The sequence below is a fragment of the Bufo gargarizans genome, chromosome 6, assembly GCF_014858855.1.
Source record: "Bufo gargarizans isolate SCDJY-AF-19 chromosome 6, ASM1485885v1, whole genome shotgun sequence".
NCBI classification, from domain to species: Eukaryota; Metazoa; Chordata; class Amphibia; order Anura; family Bufonidae; genus Bufo; species Bufo gargarizans.
The window spans coordinates 31999157-32022717 of NC_058085.1; the positions used below are offsets into that span (position 1 = coordinate 31999157).

General features: G+C 42.4%; 1 protein-coding gene across 1 annotated transcript in view; it reads right to left on the reverse strand.

The window, feature by feature from the left end:
- Nucleotides 1–16710, reverse strand: part of LOC122941923 (oocyte zinc finger protein XlCOF22-like) — a 38274-nt gene extending 21564 nt beyond the window's left edge. The window contains exon 1 of the mRNA XM_044299422.1: nt 15872–16710. Coding sequence (XP_044155357.1) covers nt 15872–16663 — 792 coding nt within the window. The 5' untranslated portion in view covers nt 16664–16710. The remainder of the gene's footprint in view (nt 1–15871) is intronic.
- Nucleotides 16711–23561: the final 6851 nt, after the last annotated feature.

Here is a 23561-nt window from a genome sequence, read left to right on the forward strand (position 1 = left end):
ACGCCTCCCACAGAGGACAGCTTGTCCTTACCCCTGGGCAGCCTGGCACACATGAGCGACTACATGCTGCAGTGCCTGCGCAACGACAGCAGAGTTGCCCACATTTTAACCTGTGCGGACTACTGGGTTGCCACCCTGCTGGATCTACGCTACAAAGACAATGTGCCCACCTTACTTCCTGCACTGGAGCGTGATAGGAAGATGCGCGAGTACAAGCGCACGTTGGTAGACGCGCTACTGAGAGCATTCCCAAATGTCACAGGGGAACAAGTGGAAGCCCAAGGCCAAGGCAGAGGAGGAGCAAGAGGTCGCCAAGGCAGCTGTGTCACGGCCAGCTCCTCTGAGGGCAGGGTTAGCATGGCAGAGATGTGGAAAACTTTTGTCAACACGCCACAGCTAACTGCACCACCACCTGATACGCAACGTGTTAGCAGGAGGCAACATTTCACTAACATGGTGGAACAGTACGTGTGCACACCCCTCCACGTACTGACTGATGGTTCGGCCCCATTCAACTTCTGGGTCTCTAAATTGTCCACGTGGCCAGAGCTAGCCTTTTATGCCTTGGAGGTGCTGGCCTGCCCGGACCTGTCCGTCCCTTGTCCAGATTAGACATTAACTACCTCCCCATAACCATATATTATTGGACTCCAGGGCACTTCCTCATTCAATCCTATTTTTATTTTCATTTTACCATTATATTGCAAGGCTACCCAAAGTTGAATGAACCTCTCCTCTGCCTGTGTGCTAGGCCTAAATATATGCCAATGGATTGTTGCAGTGGTGGCTGACGTGAAGCCTCATTCTCTGCTATGACATGCAGACTGATTCTCTGGTGACATGAAGCCAGATTGTCTGTTACGGGACCTCTCTCCTCTGCCTGGGTGCTGGGCCTGAATTTATGAAAATGGACTGTTGCAGTGGTGGGTGACGTGAAGCCTGATTCTCTGCTATGACATGCAGACTGATTCTCTGGTGACATGAAGCCAGATCCTCTGTTACGGGACCTCTCTCCTCTGCCTGGGTGCTGGGCCTAAATATCTGACAATGGACTGTTGCATTGGTGGCTGACGTGAAGCCTGATTCTCTGCTATGACATGCAGACTAATTCTCTGCTGACATGAAGCCAGATTGTCTGTTACGGGACCTCTCTCCTCTGCCTGGGTGCTGGGCCTAAATTTATGAAAATGGACTGTTGCAGTGGTGGGTGACGTGAAGCCTGATTCTCTGCTATGACATGAAGACTGATTCTCTCCTGACATGAAGCCAGATTGTCTGTTACGGGACCTCTCTCCTCTGCCTGGGTGCTGGGCCTAAATTTATGAAAATGGACTGTTACAGTGGTGGGTGACGTGAAGCCTGATTCTCTGCTATGATATGAAGACTGATTCTCTGCTGACATGAAGCCAGATTGTCTGTTACGGGACCTCTCTCCTCTGCCTGGGTGCTGGGCCTAAATTTATGAAAATGGACTCTTACAGTGGTGGGTGACGTGAAGCCTGATTCTCTGCTATGACATGAAGACTGATTCTCTGCTGACATGAAGCCAGATCCTCTGTTACGGGACCTCTCTCCTCTGCCTGGGTGCTGGGCCTAAATATCTGACAATGGACTGTTGCATTGGTGGCTGACGTGAAGCCTGATTCTCTGCTATGATATGAAGACTGATTCTCTGCTGACATGAAGCCAGATTGTCTGTTACGGGACCTCTCTCCTCTGCCTGGGTGCTGGGCCTAAATTTATGAAAATGGACTCTTACAGTGGTGGGTGACGTGAAGCCTGATTCTCTGCTATGACATGAAGACTGATTCTCTGCTGACATGAAGCCAGATCCTCTGTTACGGGACCTCTCTCCTCTGCCTGGGTGCTGGGCCTAAATTTATGAAAATGGACTGTTGCAGTGGTGGGTGACGTGAAGCCTGATTCTCTGCTATGACATGAAGACTGATTCTCTGCTGACATGAAGCCAGATCCTCTGTTACGGGACCTCTCTCCTCTGCCTGGGTGCTGGGCCTAAATATCTGACAATGGACTGTTGCATTGGTGGCTGACGTGAAGCCTGATTCTCTGCTATGATATGAAGACTGATTCTCTGCTGACATGAAGCCAGATTGTCTGTTACGGGACCTCTCTCCTCTGCCTGTGTGCTAGGCCTAAATATATGCCAATGGATTGTTGCAGTGGTGGCTGACGTGAAGCCTGATTCTCTGCTATGACATGCAGACTGATTCTCTGGTGACATGAAGCCAGATCCTCTGTTACGGGACCTCTCTCCTCTGCCTGGGTGCTGGGCCTAAATATATGAAAATGGACTGTTGCAGTGGTGGGTGACGTGAAGCCTGATTCTCTGCTATGACATGCAGACTGATTCTCTGGTGACATGAAGCCAGATCCTCTGTTACGGGACCTCTCTCCTCTGCCTGGGTGCTGGGCCTAAATTTATGAAAATGGACTGTTGCAGTGGTGGGTGACGTGAAGCCTCATTCTCTGCTATGACATGCAGACTGATTCTCTGCTGACATGAAGCCAGATTGTCTGTTACGGGACCTCTCTCCTCTGCCTGTGTGCTAGGCCTAAATATATGCCAATGGATTGTTGCAGTGGTGGCTGACGTGAAGCCTGATTCTCTGCTATGACATGCAGACTGATTCTCTGGTGACATGAAGCCAGATCCTCTGTTACGGGACCTCTCTCCTCTGCCTGGGTGCTGGGCCTAAATATCTGACAATGGACTGTTGCATTGGTGGCTGACGTGAAGCCTGATTCTCTGCTATGATATGAAGACTGATTCTCTGCTGACATGAAGCCAGATTGTCTGTTACGGGACCTCTCTCCTCTGCCTGTGTGCTAGGCCTAAATATATGCCAATGGATTGTTGCAGTGGTGGCTGACGTGAAGCCTGATTCTCTGCTATGACATGCAGACTGATTCTCTGGTGACATGAAGCCAGATCCTCTGTTACGGGACCTCTCTCCTCTGCCTGGGTGCTGGGCCTAAATTTATGAAAATGGACTGTTGCAGTGGTGGGTGACGTGAAGCCTGATTCTCTGCTATGACATGCAGACTGATTCTCTGGTGACATGAAGCCAGATCCTCTGTTACGGGACCTCTCTCCTCTGCCTGGGTGCTGGGCCTAAATTTATGAAAATGGACTGTTGCAGTGGTGGGTGACGTGAAGCCTCATTCTCTGCTATGACATGCAGACTGATTCTCTGCTGACATGAAGCCAGATTGTCTGTTACGGGACCTCTCTCCTCTGCCTGGGTGCTGGGCCTGAATTTATGACAATGGACTGTTGCAGTGGTGGCTGACGTGAAGCCTGATTCTCTGCTATGATATGAAGACTGATTCTCTGCTGACATGAAGCCAGATTGTCTGTTACGGGACCTCTCTCCTCTGCCTGGGTGCCGGGGCCTAAATATCTGAGAATGGACTGTTCCAGTGGTGGGTAACGGGAAGCCAGATTCTCTGCTATGATATGAAGACTGATTCTCTGCTGACATGAAGCCAGATTGTCTGTTACGGGACCTCTCTCCTCTGCCTGGGTGCTGGGCCTAAATTTATGAAAATGGACTATTACAGTGGTGGGTGACGTGAAGCCTGATTCTCTGCTATGACATGAAGACTGATTCTCTGCTGACATGAAGCCAGATTGTCTGTTACGGGACCTCTCTCCTCTGCCTGGGTGCCGGGGCCTAAATATCTGAGAATGGACTGTTCCAGTGGTGGGTGACGGGAAGCCAGATTCTCTGCTATGGAACCTCTCTCCAATTGATTTTGGTTAATTTTTATTTATTTAATTTTTATTTTAATTAATTTCCCTATCCACATTTGTTTGCAGGGGATTTACCTACATGTTGCTGCCTTTTGCAGCCCTCTAGCCCTTTCCTGGGCTGTTTTACAGCCGTTTTAGTGCCGAAAAGTTCGGGTCCCCATTGACTTCAATGGGGTTCGGGTTCGGGACGAAGTTCGGATCGGGTTCGGATCCCGAACCCGAACATTTCCGGGATGTTCGGCCGAACTTCTCGAACCCGAACATCCAGGTGTTCGCTCAACTCTAATTATGGGTTCAGATGAAAATAAATCTGGAATATTTGTGAATACGAATATAAAGCACTATATTCTAAACCTTTGCAAATTCTCGAATTGGCGATATTCGCAATTAAAATTCGCAATTTGAATATTTGCGCCCAACACTAATTTGAATAAAAAAATTTTCTGTAACACATCATGGGTTAACAGCCAATCAAAACTCAAAATCTATTACCCTAGTTATGTAGTTTACAGAAACACCTCATATGGGGTCGTAAACTGTTGTATGGGCACACAGCCAGGTGCACAAGAAAAGGAGCGCCACATGGTTTTAGGAAGGCAGATTTTGTTGGACTGGTATTTCAACACCATGTCCCATTTAAAGACCCCTGTAGAAAAGTTACCCTTATTTTGGAAACTACAGGATAAGGTGACAGTTTTATTGATACAATTTTGGGGTACATATGATTTTTGTGAGGCAAGGTAACCACAAAATGGCTGTTTTGGCACCATTTTTATTTTTTGTTTTTACAATGTCTATCTGACTGGTTTGATCATGTGCTATTGTTATGGACGTGACAATATAAAATATGTCTACTTTTTTGTTTGTTTCAGTTTTACATAAAACATTTTTGAAAAAAAAAAGATGTTTTTGTGTCTCCATTTTCTGAACGCCATATCTTTTTTGTCAATCATCTTGTGCTCGTTTTTTGCAGGAAGAGTTGTTGTTTTTATCGGTACCATTTTTGGGTACACATAATTTTTTGATCATTTAATATTACACTTTATGGAGCAAGGTGATCAAAAAATTGGTTGTTTTGGCAGTTTTTATTTAGGTTTTTATACAGCGTTCACCTGTGGGAATAAGTCCTGGGATAATTTTATAGAGCAGGTCATTACGGACATGGCAATACTTTTTCTTATTTAAAAGCATTTTGAAACAAAAAGATCATAATTTAGTGTCTCAATATTCTGAGAGCCATACTTTTTTTTCTGTCTTATGAAGGGGCTCATTTTTTGCAGGATGAGTTGACGGTTTGATTGGTACTATGTTGGGCTGCATACGTCTTTTTGATCGATAGGTGTAGCACTTTTTGTTGTTAAGGTGAGAAAAAATGGCTTTTTTGGCACTGTATTTATTTTTTCATTTTTGATGGTGTTTATCTGACAGGGTTCACCTGTGGGAATAAGTCCTGGGATAATTTTATAGAGCAGGTCATTACGGACGTGGCAATACTTTTTCTTATTTAAAAGCATTTTGAAACAAAAAGATCATAATTTAGTGTCTCAATATTCTGAGAGCCATACTTTTTTTTTATGAAGGGGCTAATTTTTTGCAGGATGAGTTGACGGTTTGATTGGTACTATGTTGGGCTGCATACGTCTTTTTGATCGATTGGTGTAGCACTTTTTGTTGTTAAGGTGAGAAAAAATGGCTTTTTTGGCACTGTATTTATTTTTTCATTTTTTATGGTGTTTATCTGACAGGGTAGATTATGTGATATATTTATAGAGCTGGACGTTAAGGACACAGCAATACCTAATATGTGTGTGTTATCTTTTTCATTTCTTTTTTATTATAAAATGAGTGAAAATCAAATTACCATCTTTCCCAATTAAAGATAAACATAACCAGCATCGTGCAGAATAAAGCTTCATTTATTAGCGCTAAACAAAAAAAAATGACCTGTGAAGGTAAGTATACTTGCCTGTTCCCAACTGCTAGGCTCCGACTCTCTGAGTCTCGTACCATCTTCACTTCACTTTTGGTCGCCTTATATAATCTTCCTGCATTAATGGGGTCACCTGCACCACTGCAGTTAATTACTTGTCTCAGCGGTGGTCAGTCACTCAAAGGTCAGACTAAATTTATAGGTAGTCACGCTGCCAGGCACACTTCAAAGTGTCAGAGTGCAAAGTCAAGGAAAAACAGCAGCTCTTTTTGTGTAGCTATGACAGACTTCCACCAACAGGCAATCTCTATCGTGCGAGTTCCTCCTGTGGATTACAAAGTTGCGCCGCACATAGTGAAGTTCCACCAATCTTAATCTCTCAAATACTTTTAAATACACTTACAAGAGTCACTAAAATTCAGGCATTGAACAATAAAATCTGTAGCACCACCCGACTCGGGTTTCGCCAGAATAGCTTCATCAGGGGCAAATGTCCCACCCTTCCTTGTGAGTTCCTTTATACCACGGAGGGAGCCAAATAGCACACCTCTATGTTAATTCATTAGAATTTTAAAAACCTTCTCCACAAAATTCTCCATAAATATTCCATTAATTTTTCATACATAAAATTATAAACTAAAATACCCCCTTATTTTAACAACCAGATGTTATATATCACACATATCTTTTTTCACCACTAACTCGATCCTATACACCACATATACCTCCTTCCTTTCCTTATATATATATATATATATATATAGTTAGATCCAAGAAGTTAACCCTCTCTGCACTAATCTCACTAGTAAAAACTAGGTTCCAAGTGTTATTATTAAGATCTTTCATAAAATTCCTCAACCATCTCCTCCCCTTCCCAGAAAATTCAGGCAATCGTCTAAAAAATCTCTTCCATAAAATAAGCCTCCCTCCTATCTGCTTCCTTTGCAACTCAGGTTTAATTCTTTCTCCCTCCCATGCAGACATAAAAACATTAGCGTTCCGATCTCCTGCCTATAAAAAAAAAACCTAAAACAAAAAATAATTATTACTCAGGCAAAAATCAAGACATTCAAAGATGAAAACCCCTTGTTCTTCTGTCATCTCCAGATCTTTAGTTAGCTGTTCCTTCACCGCTCAGATCCCTAGATCCCTGGGGATAATAGTATAGAGAGATGAGACATCGGCTGTAGCCAGCCATGTTTCATGTTGTACTGGACCAAAGGTTTTAAAAATCTCCAGCACACTCCCAGTGTCCTTTAGGTAAGAGGGGGAAAGCTGTGCATACTTTTGTAAATTCAAATCTATGTACTCCGTCACCCTGCTGGTCAGGGATACAATCCCCGATACTATTGGTCTCCCGGGCGGATTACACAGATCTTTATGTATTTTGGGGAGCTGGTATATTTCAGGTGTCTTGGGGAATTTTACTTTAAGGTATTCAAGTTCTTTCTTATTGATTATACCCTTTTTGAAACCTTCCTGCAATATTTTTTCCAGTTTCTGTTTTAACTCAATAGTCGGATCTTTTTTCAGTATTTTAAAGGTTTCCCTATCTGCTAATAATCTCAGTATTTCTTTGTTGTATTGATCCTGATCTAATATGACCACTCCTCCCCCTTTATCTACGGGTTTTATTATTATTTCAGCATTTTTTTCCTCTATTGTTAAATTATATTTTTGGGGTTTGTCATTCATCTTCTTTAAATCTTTTAGCAAACCTCTCTTGAAGGCCTCCACGCAGTCATTTTCTTTGTTTACTGGAAAAAAATAGCTTTTTTCATTTAGATTACTATGAATTATTTTTGCCAGGTCAGATGGTATTATTATTTGTTGGTTCATAATGTCCCCACAAGTTTTTTGTTTATTTATCGCATATTTTTACATATTAAGTTTCCGAATATATTTATGAATGTCCAAAAATATGCCAAATTTGTTTGGCCTCTTAGTAGGGGCAAATTTCAGCCCTTTCCTCAAAACCACTTTCTCTATTTCTGTAAGCTGATAGGAACTAGGATTGTATATCCCCATTATATTTCCCGACTTCTCTTCGATTTCTGGCTGTTTCTTCCTATTTCCTCTCCTTCCTCTCGTACATTTATTATTACCGGAGTTGTCATTTTTTGGGGTGTTTCTATTATTGATTCTCTCTGTATCCCCTTTATAACCAATTGGGGAAAATTTTGCTGGTCATTTTCCCGTGGCGTTTGTTCCTGTGTTTTAACCTTGTCTTTCTTTGATTGCCCATAATAACTATTTTAATAATAATTCTGCCTGTAGTATCTATACTGTCCATTCCTATATCTAGGATAATAACTATTTGAATATCGATCATGTCTATAGTATCCTCCTCCATTTCTCCCATTAAATGGTGGTCTATATGGTGTATTTCCTCGGTAATTTTTCTATCTTGGTTTCTGATTTATAGGGTTCCTCTCTTGTGCAGCTGATGTTAATCCATTTTCTTTATTTGCTGTGTTATCTCCCTGTTTGGGTAAAGCTACATCCCCATTATTTCATATATTTATTGTGCTTTTAATCCTTTACTTTCTTTTTCGTTTTTATGATATGTTTTTGACATCTTTTCGATAGCTCAACATATGTCTTCTGATCTTTAGAAGGCTCCAAAGACAATTTATGTTGTTCTATCTTTTCATTAATACATCTCAATGTTCTTTTCTTTTTCTCTATGATAAATCTCAGCACCTTCTTGCTACATTCATTTATTACTGTTTCCCATTTCTCCAAATCATTATTTTCCTCTGAGCTCAGTGGCAATTGCCATCTCAAGCCCTCAGGTATTTTTCCTTCAACAAGGTACTTTTACAGAGCTATGATATCCCAGGTGGTTTTCGCCTCCTGAATTAGATCTCACTTAAGCTCAATGATAAAAACCTCTAGGTTATCAAGTTTCTGTTTCTCGCACACTGAAGGGAACACAGATTGGATGTCACACTTAAAATTATCTCTAAAATCAAAGAAATCAATCATTTTTCAACAGATGTAACAACCCACTTCTAAAATATAATCTTAAAGTGTCAAATGATGCAAATAATAAAGTCACCACTGTGGAAATTCAAATCTTCTTTGGCGTCGCAGACCAACCGTGTGATGTGGGTGATTTTCACAATAAGTCTCAGTAAATTCAAAGGTAGTCACGCTGCCAGGCACACTTCAAAGCGTCAGAGTGCAAAGTCAAGAAAAACAGCAGCTCTTGTTGTGTAGCAATGACACAGACTTCCACCAACAAGCAATCTCTATCGTGCGAGTTCCTCCTGTGGATTACAAAGTTGCACCGCACATAGTGAAGTTCCACCAATCTTAATCTCTCAAATACTTTTTAATATACTCACAAGAGTCACTAAAATTCAGGCATTAAACAATAAAATCTGTAGCACCGCCCGACCCGGGTTTCACCAGAATAACTTCGGCAGGGGCGAAATAGAGAAAGTGGTTTTAGGGAAAGTTTTCCCCTACTAAGAGGCCAAACAAATTTGGCATATTTTTGGACATTCATAAATATATTCAGAAACTTTATATGGCAAAATATGTGATAAATAAACAAAAAAATTGTGGGGACATTATGAACCAACAAATAATAATACCATCTGACCCGGCAAAAATTATTCATAGTAATCTAAAAGAAAAAAGCTATTTTTTTCCAGTAAACAAAGTAAATGACTGCGTGGAGGCCTTCAAGAGAGGTTTGCTAAAAGATTTAAAGAAGATGAATGACAAACCCCAAAAATATAATTTAACAATAGAGGAAAAAAAGGCCCTAAAAAAATTGGAACAAAAATGCTGAAATAATAATAAGACCAGCATATAAAGGGGGAGGAGTGGTAATATTGGATAGGGATCAATACAACAAAGAAATGCTGAGATTATTAGCAGATAGGGGAACCTATAAAATACTGAAAAAATATCCAACTATTGAGCTTAAACAGAAACTGGAAAAAATATTGCAGGAAGGTTTCAAAAAGGGTATAATCAATAAGAAAGAACTTGAATACCTTAAAGTGAAAATCCCCAAGACACCTGTAATATACCAGCTCCCCAAAATACATAAAGATCTGTGTAATCCACCTGGGAGACCAATCGTATCAGGGATTGGATCCCTGACCAGCAGGGTGACGGAGTACATAGATTTTTCTATTTACAAAAGTATGCATAGCTTTCCCCCTCTTACCTTATTTAAAGGTATTTAAATTATTATTTAAAACTTTGGTCCGGTACAACATGAAACATGGCTGGCTACAGCCTATGTTTAATCTCTCTATACTATTATCCCCAGGGATCTAGGGATCTGAGCGGTGAAGGAACAGCTAACTAAAGATCTGGAGATGACAGAAGAACAAGGGGTTTTCATCTTTGAATGTCTTGATTTTTGCCTGAGTAATAATTATTTTTGGTTTTAGGGGTTTTTTTTTATAGGCAGGAGATCGGAACGCTAATGTTTCTATGTCTGCATGGGAGGAAGAAAGAATTAAACCTGAGTTGCAAACGAAGCAGATACGAGGGAGGCTTATTTTATGGAAGAGATTTATAGACAAATGCCTGATTTTCTGGGAAGGGGAGGAAGAGGGGTTGAGGAATTTTATGAAAGATCTTAATAATAACACTTGGAACCTAGTTTTTACTAGTAAGATTAGTGCGGAGAGGGTTAACTTCTTGGATCTAACTATATCTATTGAAGGGAACTCCCTGAAAACTAAAACCTACTTCAAGCCCACGGATGTCAATGGTTACATTGACACAACCAGTTGTCACTTTGGACCTTGGCTAGAAAACATACCAAAAGGCCAACTGATGAGAATTTGTAGGAATTGCATTGATAAAAAAGATTGTGAGGAACAGGGCAAACTGATAAAAAAACGGTTTGAGTAAAAGGGGTATGATAAAAGAAAAATACAATAAATATATGAGGAAGTGGGAGCCAATCGAGGAAAGGAGAATAAGGAGAGAGAGGTAAAGAATAAAGAAAAAGATTCTAGGTTTACTTTCTTCACTCAATTTTGTGCGCTTGCTGGTCCAATGAAAAATATGTCAAGAAAAAATTGGAAGGTCCTAAAAATGATCCTATTTTGGGGGGACGTAATTCCAGAAAAACCCAATATTTTGTATCGTAGGGCCCCTAATATACGTAACTTACTGATACACAGCTATATTCCTATATATAAGAAAAAAGGAACGAAAAACCAGTTCACATGGTACGGTTTCTGCATTGCTTGCTATCAAAGGAGAGATAAGCTGTGAACATGCCGGGGTTATTTATTTACTAAAGTGTCCCTGCAACTATTTGTATGTAGGGAGAACACTACGTAAATTGAAAACACGGCTACTTAAATTGAAAACATGGATTTGAAAAAGGTGGTTCAAAAGTGGAGAGGTGGAGATCCGGTTAGTAACATTAACCGCAGAAAGGTTGAGTGGATCTACAGGTTAGATTCACTGCAACCCAGCAGATTGAATGCCAATTTTGACTTGAAACCATGTTTGTTTGAATAGTTGTTTCCTGCCGCAGTGTGAATAGGGATATAAGTGTAAGGAAAGGAAGGAGGTATACGTGGTGTATAGGATCGAGTTAGTGGTGAAAAAAGATATGTGTAATATATAACATCTGGTTGTTAAAATAAGGGTGTGTTTTGGTTTATAATTTTATGTATGAAAAATGTATGGAATATTTATGGAGAAGGCTTTTAAAATTCTAACAAATTAACATAAGGAAAGAGGTTTGCTATTTGGCTCCCTCCGTGGCATAAAAGAAAGCCCAAGGAAGGCTGGGACATTCGCCCTTGACAAAGTTATTCTGGTGAAACCCGGGATGGGCGGTGCTACAGATTTTATTGTTTAATGCCTGAATTTTAGTGACTCTTGTGAGTATATTAAAAAATATTTGAGAGATTAAGGTTGGTGGAACTTCACTATGTGCGGCGCAACTTTGTAATCCACAGGAGGAACTCGCACGATAGAGATTGCCTGTTGGTGGAATGTCTGTGTCATAGCTACACAAAAAGAGCTGCTGTTTTTCTTGACTTTGCACTCTGATGCTATGAAGTGTGCCTGGCAGCGCGACTACCTTTGAATTTACGAGATTGTGAAAATCGCCCACATCACACGGTTGGTCTGCAACACCAAAAAAAGAATTTAATTTCCACAGTGGTGACTTTATTATTTACATCATTTGGTGTTTTAAGATTATACTCAAAGGTCATAGGTGGCAATGGGGGTACAATATTTATGGATAGTGTTGAGCGTGTTCAGTTACCCAGACCCATACCCAAACTTTTCCGGAAAAGTTCAGGCTCGAGTTCGGTGTTCGGACATTTAATAAAGCTGGTTGAAAGGCTGCAGGGCAGCCAATCAACACGCTTTTAAGCTGTGGGCACTTAGAAGCCATTACAGCCATGCCTAATAATGGCATGGCTGTGATTGGCCGTTGCATCATGTGACCCAGCCTCTAAAAAAGCTGGATCTCGTGTAGCACTGCCCATCATATCTGAGTAGTGCAGGGACAGGAAACAGGCAGCTGAAGTAAGGGAGAGTGTTAGGAATCTCATGTGGCTATTTATTCTGTAGGTGGCCTATTATGTTTTTTTTGTGGGTGTAATACACCAGCTTTGCACCCCTGACATAGAAATATAACAATTAATCTGGCTGTTAATTCTGTGGGTGACCTATAGCGATCATTTGTCGGTAAAATGCACCATCTTTGTACCCCTGCCACAAAACTATAATACTTATTCTGTCTGTTAGTTCGGTGGGTGACATATACCCATTTTTTGTTTGAGGTACACCTGCACTGCATACATGACAGAGAAAGTAATATAGTTAATCCATCTCTTAGATCGGTTGGTGACAGATACCCATTTGTTTGTGTGTGAGGTACACCTGCACTGCATACTTGACAGGGAAAGTAATATAGTTATTCCGTCTGTGAGTTTGCTGGGTGACATTTACCCATTATTTTTTTTTAGGTACACCTGTATTGCATAAAAGTGACAGAAAAAGTTATATAGTTAATCTGTCTGTTACATCGGTGGGTGACATATACCAATTGTTTGTGTGAGGTACACTTGCACTGCATCTGTGACAGGGAAATTAATAAAGTTAATCCGTCTGTTAGTTTTGTGGGTGACCTCAAAGAATGAGGAGATGGACGTGGCCCTGGTCGTGGTGCTGCTGGTATTAGTGGAGCTCCTGTTGCAGGGAGAGGACGTGGTCTGTGCCAGCTACACACACAAATGAAACGCCTTCTTCAGGTGCACGTAGGCGACAGAATGTTCAGAGTTATTTTGTAGGCCCGAATACCGGTGTACGAATGGTGAGGCCAGAACAAATAGAGGCGGTAGTAGATTGGGTGGCCTATAGTGCCTCTAGTTCCTGCACATTGTCTCCCACCCGGTCCCCTGCTGAAAGCGCAGAGTTGGCACCTGCAGCCAATGGGCATCTGTCTTTCACCTCACCCCCTTGCAAATCAGGCAAGCAGCCTGAGCCCCAAGTCATGCAGCAGTCTCTTATGCTTTTTGATGACTCTGCTGGCAGGATTTCCATGGCCTTTCCACTTAGCCCTGCCCTAGAAGTGGAAGAGATTGAGTGCACTGAAGCCGAACCACGTATATTTCAGGATGTGGGCATGGGAGTAGCAACGCAGCATGTCTCTGATGATGACAAAACACTGGTGCCCACTGCTGCGGCTTTCTGCAGTGTGCAGACCAGCAACGAGGGCAGGGGTGAGGAGTGGGTGGCAAATGATGTGGAGGATGATGAGGTCCTAGACCTCAAATGGAATCAAGGTCATGTGAGTGACATGTGCAGTTCGGAAGAAGAGGTGGTGGTCACACATCGCCAGCCACACAGCAAAAGACGGAGCACGGTAAAAAAGCAGAGTGGCCGTCCCCTAACCAGTACATCTGCTACTGCCCACCGCACCCTGGAACTGAGCATACCAAAGCCAGCTCCAAGGGGTTCCCTGGCATAGCAGTTCTTCAGACCATGTGCTGACGACAAGACACGAGTGGTTTTCACGTTGTGCAATCGGAGCTTGAAGCGAGGCATAAATGTTCTAAACCTGAGCACCACCTGCTCATCACCACCACCACCACCACCAGGCATCTAAATGCAAAGCAGGAGCTGCAGTAGAGTAAACATCTCAAAAACCACGAAATATCCCAGGATCCTCCTGTTCCCTCTTCTGCTGCAGTCCTGGCCTCTTCCTCCCCCTTGGAGTGACAGTGGCACCTGCCACCTTGCAAACAGAGGATGTGGCAGCAACACCACCACCTCCACCACCATCACCAAGCATCTCCACACTGTCCCAATGAAGTGTTCAGCTGTCCATTCCCCAAACACTGGAGAGAAATGGGAAGTACTCCCCTATCCACCAGCGATCCCTGGCTCTGAACGCCAGCATTTCAAAATTCCTGGCCTTTGAAATGCTGTCATTCTGTCTGGTGGAGACAGAGACTTTAAAAACCTTATGGCGGTGGCTGACCCAAAGTACGTGGTTCCCAGCCGCTACTTTTCCAGGTGAGCCATCCCTGCCCTGCACAACCAAGTAGCAGACAAAATCATGTATGAACTGCGCAACGCCATCTGTGGCAAGGTAACATAACCACCGATACGTGGACCAGTAAGCAGGGGCAGGAATGTTATATCTTCCTAACTGCACACTGGGTAAATGCAGTGGCGGCTGGGCCTGAGGCGGATAGCAATTTGGCACATGTCCTTCTGCCACCGAAGATTGCAGGAAATTTCTCATTGCCTCCTGTTGCCTCCTACTTCGCTTCATCCTCTACCGCTTCCTCATCCGGTCAGTATAACACCTGCACCACCACCTTCATCACAGCCAGGGGGAAACGACAGCAGGCTGTTTTGAAACTCATCTGTTTTGGGTAAAAACCACACACCGCGCAGGAGCTGTGGATGGGCATGGAACAACAGACCGATCAGTGGTTGGTGCCACTGAGCCTCAAGCATGGCCTGGTGGTGTGCTATAACGGGCAAAGTCTCATAGCAGCTCTGGGCCTAGCCGGTTTGATGCACATCCCTTGCCTGGTGCATGTGCTGAATTAGGTGGTGCAGAGGTTCCTAAAAAATTACCCCGATATGTCAAAGCTGCTGCAGAAAGTGCAGGCCGTCTCTGCGCGCTTTCTGCGTTTTCACCGCTGCTCGCTTGTCTGCCCTGCAGCCTAACTTCGGCCTTCCCACTCCCCGCCTCATATGTGACATACCAACAAAGTTTAACTCCACCTTGCACATGCTGGAGAGACTGTGTGAGCAGCAGCAGGCGAGAGTGGAGTTTCAGCTGCAGCACGCATGGGTCGCTCTGAGGAACAGCACCACTTCACCACCACCGAGTGGGCCTCCATGCGGGACGTGTGTGCCGTGTTGCGCTGTTTCGAGTGGTCCACCAAAATGGCCAGTGCCAATCATGCCATCCTCAGCGTTACTATCCCACTTCTATGTCTCCTTGAAAAAAGGCTTTGGGTGATGATGGAAGAGGATGTGGCACAGGAGGAAGAGGGGTCATTTCCACGTTTATCGTGCCAGTCAATTATAAGTGGTTCGGAGGGTGGGTTCCTGAACACTAACAGAAGCCAGGTACACAATTGTCCAGCCAGGACACAGTTCTGGAGCATGAGGAAGATGATGCGGAGGAGGAACATTGTTCACAGCAGGATGGCACCGAAAGCAGCTCATGGGCATATCTGGAGCGTGCCTGGGGGGATACAGAGGACACAGACGATACACCTCCCACAGAGAACAGCTTTTCATTGCCTCTGGGTAGCCTGGCACACATCAGAGACTACATGCTGCAGTACCTACACAACGACCGCCGAGTTGCACACATTCTAACCAGTGCTGATTACTGGGTGGCCACCCTGCTGGATCCTCCCTACAAAGACAACGTGCCATCCTTAATTCCATCACTGGAGCGTGACTATTTGTGTGGATACACGATTGCTGTGTTGTGGTTTCATGAAAAATTCGACACCAAAATCTACAATACAGAGTGTTGAGTAATGTGCGTTTTTTTATTGTGATTTTCATGTTGTTTTCTGCACCATTTTAAGAGCAAAGTGATAAGTTTCCATATGCTTTTAAATAAGACATTTATTGGTAATTAAATAAGTTTGTCAATCATCATTTAGTGCTGTAAATTAATTTCCCTTGCTTGGACTACAACTTAAATGATTTGGCTTTTCCCCTGTATGAACTCTCTGATGTATTACAAGATTTGATTTCCGATTAAAACATTTCCCACATTCTGGGCATAAAAATGGTTTCTCCCCTGTGTGAATTCTCTGATGTCTAACAAGATCTGATTTAGCATTAAAACATTTCTCGCATTCTGAGCATGAATATGGCTTCTTCCCTGTGTGAATTCTCTGATGTCTAACAAGATATGATTTAGAATTAAAAGATTTCCCACATTCTGAGCATGAAAATGGCTTCTCCCCTGTGTGAGTTCTCTGATGTATAACAAAATCTTGCCTCTGGATAAAATATTTCCCACATTCTGAACATGAAAATGGTTTCTCCCCTGTGTGAATTCTCTGATGTATAACAAGATTTGATTTCCGATTAAAACATTTCCCACATTCTGAGCATGAAAATCGCTTCTCCCCTGTGTGAATTCTCTGATGTATACCAAGTTCTTGCTTCTGGGTAAAATATTTCCCGCATTCTGAACATGAAAATGGCTTCTCCCCTGTGTGAATTCTCTGATGTCTAACAAGTTCTGATTTAGCATTAAAACATTTCTCACATTCTGAGCATGAAAATGGCTTCTCTCGTATTTGATGTTCACCCCTTCTGTGTTCTTTGTTTTGCTTAGCAGTCTGTGGTAAATCAGAAGATCGGATCCATTGAAAATAATCAGATGATGGATCTTTGCTGTGAAAGGCTGAAGATACATCTGGGATTATGACATGGTGTTTATATACATCTTGAGTCATAGTATGTTGTGAAAATATCCCATATCCCTCTGAGCTCCTGGTGCAGTCTTCTGCCAAGAATAAATTTGTATTATTTTTGAATAATATAACCTTAAATAATATTAATATGTTATAACATTTCTATCTTAACATTTAAATATAAATTGCAAGGAATGTAGCAAAATTCTATTCTTTACTGACTAGGATAGTGGTTTGCAAAACAGATCCTAATCTAATCTAATCTCAGAGCAAAAACCATTAGATCAGAATGTTAGGGTACTTTCACACTTGCGTTTTTCTTTTCCGGCATAGAGTTCCGTCACAGGGGCTCTATACCGGAAAAGAACTGATCAGGCATATCCCCATGCATTCTGAATGGAGAGCAATCCGTTCAGTTTGCATCAGGATGTCTTCAGTTCAGTCGTTTTGACTGATCAGGCAAAAAAGAAAACCGCAGCATGCTACGGTTTTATCTCCGGTGAAAAAAACTGAAGACTTGCCTGAACGCCATAGGGATGTATTAGTGCCGGATCCAGCGTTCAGAATACTGGAATGCCGGATCCGTTGTTCCGTTATGCGCATGCGCAGACTGAAAAAAAGGTGAAAAAAATAAATGCCGGATCCGTTTTGCAGAATGACACCGGAACAACGGATCCGGCATTTCAATGCATTTTTTCGACTGATCAGGCATTTTTAAGACTGATCAGGATCCTGATCAGTCTTACTAATGCCATCAGTTAGCATACATTTTGCCTGATCTGGCAGGCAGTTCCGGCGATGGAACTGCTTGCCGGATCTCTCTGCCGCAAGTGTGAAAGTAGCCTAAGGAGACTAGGCTGTTGTTTTCCACTATTGTGTTGAAGCCAGCATCTGCAAAGAATCACTTTTCAGTGTGTCTACCATATTCTTTTTTATTAAATGCTCAGTTGATAATCATAAAATGATCTGTAAATCAGTGCTATTAGCGGGTGTCCATCTCATGTATTCCCACCAGTTATAGGAACTTCAGCAATTACCAAAGGAGATAACCAGCATGACCATGAAATTGTGGCTTTGGAGCAAATGTAAGGTTGGATTAGCAATTTTAGCATTTTTTTCTATATTTTATTTTTACCCCTTAGCCCCTTAGTGAGGGTGCTCAGCTGTATAGTGATAGCCAGGTTCCTGCTCTAATGGGCAGGATTGTCATAACATGGCAACCAATGATCTAATGAAAACAAAAAAAATTGGAGTTGCTGTTTTTTTTCTATTTTTTCAAAAACAGTTAAAAACAACACTTTTCCCAGAACAAAAGGAAGCTCTCATATGACCACATCAACAGAAAAATAAAAATAAGCTGTGGCTCTTGAAATCTTAAAATGCAATGATAAAAAGGGGAGGGGGAGTTACTTGGTCACTAACGCCCAAAAATTGGCTGCCCCCAAAAGGGGTTAAATAGGCTGTCAGACCTGAACTTTGGAGGAAACCCATGGAAACATAGGAATAGCATAAAAGCTCCAGGCATGGCCAAAGCATCTCTAGGTGAATGTGCACCGACGCTTACACAAGAAACTCAAGGAGGTCCCGTTGTAAGTTTTTTTTCTAGTCATTTCTCAGCCCAGCAATGTTTTATTAAAAACCTATACAGCTGAAAAAACTGACAGAACACAGAGCTTAAAGAGGGTTTCCAGGAGTAAAATGCTGATGACTAATCCTCAGGAGAGGTAAGAATATCTGAATGGTAGTCCTCTGACTCCCACCACCCCCGCCAATCAGCTGTTTAAAGAGTCTGTGGTGCTCAAGTAAGTGACCATAAAATACCCTACTGTATTTTTGGTTTGGTCACTCCCAAAATAGATGAGGACCAATCTGTCAATGTGACATACAAGTGCCATATTTATTTGATTTATTCAGTGGTACTTTAGTCTCCATGCAGTGGTCACCACTTTGTTTTAATAGTTATTAATAAAAGTTATATTTTATTTCACAGTTTATTCCACTTCTTTTATAGAGGAGAAAATCTCTTTAACCCCTTAAGGACAAGGCCATATTTCACCTTAACCACTTCAGCCCCCCTAGCTTAAACACCCTTAATGACCAGACCACTTTTTACACTTCGGCACTACACTACTTTCACCGTTTATTGCTCGGTCATGCAACTTACCACCCAAATGAATTTTACCTTGTTTCTTCTCACTAATAGAGCTTTCATTTGGTGGTATTTCATTGCTGCTGACATTTTAACTTTTTTTGTTATTAATCGAAATTTGTAATTTTTGCTAAAATTTCATTATTTTTCACTTTCAGTTGTAATTTTTTTTTTTAAAACGACATCCATATATACATTTTTCGCAAAATGTATTGTTCTACATGTCTTTGATAAAAAATAATTGTTTGGGTAAAAAAATAATTGTTTGGGTAAAAGTTATAGCGTTTACAAACTATGGTACAAAAATGTGAATTTCCGCTTTTTGAAGCAGCTCTGACTTTCGGAGCACCTGTCATGTTTCCTGAGGTTCTACAATGCCCAGACAGTAGAAAAGCCCCACAAATAACCCCATTTCGGAAAGTAGACACCCTAAGGTATTCGCTGATGGGCATAGTGAGTTCATAGAACTTTTTATTTTTTGTCACAAGTTTTTTTTTTCCTTACAAAGTCTCATATTCCACTAACTTGTGACAAAAAATTAAAACTTCCAAGAACTCACTATGCCCATCATGAAATACCTTGGGGTGTCTTCTTTCCAAAATGGGGTCACTTGTGGGGTAGTTATACTGCCCTGGCATTTTAGGGGCCCAAATGCGTGCGAAGTAGTTTGAAATCAAAATCTGTAAAAAATGGCCGGTGAAATCCGAAAGGTGCTCTTTGGAATGTGGGCCCCTTTGCCCACCTAGGCTGCAAAAAAGTGTCACACATGTGGTATCGCCGTGCTCAAGAGAAGTTGGGGAATGTGTTTTGGGGTGTCATTTTACATATACCTATGCTGGGTGAGATAAATATCTTGGTCAAATGCCAACTTTGTATAAAAAAAGGGGAAAAGTTGTCTTTTGCCGAGATATTTCTCTCACCCAGCATAGGTATATGTAAAATGACACCCCAAAACATATTCCTCAACTTCTCCTGAGTACGGCGATACCACATGTGTGACACTTTTTTGCAGCCTAGGTGGGCAAAGGGGCCCACATTCCAAAGAGCACCTTTCGGATTTCACCGGTCATTTTTTACAGATTTTGATTGCAAACTACTTCTCACGCATATGGGCCCCTAAAATGCCAGGTCAGTATAACTACACCACAAGTGACCCCATTTTGGAAAGAAGACACCCCAAGGTATTCCGTGAGGGGTATAGTGAGTTCATGGAAGTTTTTATTTTTTGTCACAAGTTAGTGGAATATGAGACTTTGTAAGAAAAAAAAAATCATAATTTTCCGCGAACTTGTGACAAAAAATAAAAAATTCTAGGAACTCGCCATGCCCCTCACGGAATACCTTGGGGTTCTTCTTTCCAAAATGGGGTCACTTGTGGTGTAGTTATACTGCGCTGGCATTTTAGGTGCCCAAATGCGTGCGAAGTAGTTTGAAATCAAAATCTGTAAAAAATGGCCGGTGAAATCCGAAAGGTGCTCTTTGGAATGTGGGCCCCTTTGCCCACCTAGGCTGCAAAAAAGTGTCACACATGTGGTATCGTTGTGCTCAGGAGAAGTTGGGGAATGTGTTTTGGGGTGTCATTTTACATATACCTATGCTGGGTGAGATAAATATCTTGGTCAAATGCCAACTTTGTATAAAAAAAGGGGAAAAGTTGTCTTTTGCCGAGATATTTCTCTCACCCAGCATAGGTATATGTAAAATGACACCCCAAAACATATTCCTCAACTTCTCCTGAGTACGGCGATACCACATGTGTGACACTTTTTTGCAGCCTAGGTGGGCAAAGGGGCCCACATTCCAAAGAGCACCTTTCGGATTTCACCGGTCATTTTTTACAGATTTTGATTGCAAACTACTTCTCACGCATATGGGCCCCTAAAATGCTAGGTCAGTATAACTACACCACAAGTAACCCCATTTTGGAAAGAAGACACCCCAAGGTATTCCGTGAGGGGTATAGTGAGTTCATGGAAGTTTTTATTTTTTGTCACAAGTTAGTGGAATATGAGACTTTGTAAGAAAAAAAAAATCATAATTTTCCGCAAACTTGTGACAAAAAATAAAAAATTCTAGGAACTCGCCATGCCCCTCACGGAATACCTTGGGGTTCTTCTTTCCAAAATGGGGTCACTTGTGGTGTAGTTATACTGCGCTGGCATTTTAGGTGCCCAAATGCGTGCGAAGTAGTTTGAAATCAAAATCTGTAAAAAATGGCCGGTGAAATCCGAAAGGTGCTCTTTGGAATGTGGGCCCCTTTGCCCACCTAGGCTGCAAAAAAGTGTCACACATGTGGTATCGCTGTGCTCAGGAGAAGTTGGGGAATGTGTTTTGGGGTGTCATTTTACATATACCTATGCTGGGTGAGATAAATATCTTGGTCAAATGCCAACTTTGTATAAAAAAAGGGGAAAAGTTGTCTTTTGCCGAGATATTTCTCTCACCCAGCATAGGTATATGTAAAATGACACCCCAAAACATATTCCTCAACTTCTCCTGAGTATGGCGATACCACATGTGTGACACTTTTTTGCAGCCTAGGTGGGCAAAGGGGCCCACATTCCAAAGAGCACCTTTCGGATTTCACCGGTCATTTTTTACAGATTTTGATTGCAAACTACTTCTCACGCATATGGGCCCCTAAAATGCTAGGTCAGTATAACTACACCACAAGTGACCCCATTTTGGAAAGAAGACACCCCAAGGTATTCCGTGAGGGGTATAGTGAGTTCATGGAAGTTTTTATTTTTTGTCACAAGTTAGTGGAATATGAGACTTTGTAAGAAAAAAAAAATCATAATTTTCCGCGAACTTGTGACAAAAAATAAAAAATTCTAGGAACTCGCCATGCCCCTCACAGAATACCTTGGGGTTCTTCTTTCCAAAATGGGGTCACTTGTGGTGTAGTTATACTGCGCTGGCATTTTAGGTGCCCAAATGCGTGAGAAGTAGTTTGAAATCAAAATCTGTAAAAAATGCCCTGTAAAATCCGAAAGGTGCTCTTTGGAATGTGGGCCCCTTTGCCCACCTAGGCTGCAAAAAAGTGTCACACATGTGGTATCACCGTACCAGAAGAAGTTGGGGAATGTGTTTTGGGGTGTCATTTTACATATACCCATGCTGGGTGAGAGAAATATCTCGGCAAAAGACAACTTTTCCCATTTTTTTATACAAAGTTGGCATTTGACCAAGATATTTATCTCACCCAGCATGGGTATATGTAAAATAACACCCCAAAACACATTCCCCAACTTCTCCTGAGTACGGCGATGCCACATGTGTGACACTTTTTTGCAGCCTAGATGCGCAAAGGGGCCCAAATTCCTTTTAGGAGGGCATTTTTAGACATTTGGATCCCAGACTTCTTCTCACGTTTTAGGACCCCTAAAAAGCCAGGGCAGTATAAATACCCCACATGTGACCCCATTTTGGAAAGAAGACACCCCAAGGTATTCAATGAGGGGCATGGCAAGTTCATAGAATTTTTATTTTTTTTGGCACAAGTTAGTGGAAAAAGTTTTTCTCACAAAGTCTCCCTTTCCGCTAACTTGGGACAAAAATGTAAATCTTTCATGGACTCAATATGCCCCTCACGGAATACCTTGGGGTGTCTTCTTTCCGAAATGGGGTCACATGTGGGGTATTTATACTGCCCTGGCATTTTAGGGGCCCTAAAGCGTGAGAAGAAGTCTGGAATATAAATGTCTAAAATTTTTTACGCATTTGGATTCCGTGAGGGGTATGGTGAGTTCATGTGAGATTTTTTTTTTTTACACAAGTTAGTGGAATATGAGACTTTGTAAGAAAAAACTAAAAAACAAAACAATTTCCGCTAACTTATGCCAAAAAAATGTCTGAATGGAGCCTTACAGGGGGGTGATCAATGACAGGGGGGTGATCAGGGAGTCTATATGGGGTGATCACCACCCTGTCATTGATCACCCCCCTGTAAGGCTCCATTCAGACGTCCGTATGTGTTTTGCGTATCCGATCCATGGATGCGTGGATCCGTAAAACACATACGGACGTCTGAATGGAGCCTTACAGGGAGGTGATCAATGACAGGGGGGTGATCAATGACAGGGAAGTGATCAGGGAGTGTATATGGGGTGATCACCCCCCTGGTAAGGCTCCATTCAGACATCCGTATGTGTTTTGCGGATCCGATCCATGGATGCGTGGATCTGTAAAACACATACGGACGTCTGAATGGAGCCTTACGGGGGGTGATCATCCCATATAGACTCCCTGATCACCCCCTGTAAGGCTCCATTCAGACGTCCGTATGTGTTTTGCGGATCCGATGTATGGATGCGTGGATCCGTGAAACACATATGGGTGTCTGAATGGAGCCTTACAGGGGGATGATCAATGACAGGGGGTGATCAGGGAGTGTATATGGGGTGATCACCCCTCTGTCATTGATCACCCCCCTGTAAGGCTCCATTCAGACGTCCGTATGTGTTTTGCGGATCCGATCCATGGATCTGTGGATCCGTAAAACACATACGGGCGTCTGAATGGAGCCTTACAGGGGGGTGATCAATGGCAGGGGGGTGATCAATGACAGGGGGTGATCATGGAGTGTATATGAGGTGATCACCCCCCTGGTAAGGCTCCATTCAGACGTCTGTATGTGTTTTGCGGATCCGATCCATGGATGCGTGGATCCGTAAAACACATACGAACATCTGAATGGAGCCTTACAGGGGGGTGATCAATGAGAGGGGGTGATCAGGGAGTCTATATGGGGTGATCAGGGGTTCATAAGGGGTTAATAAGTGATGGGGG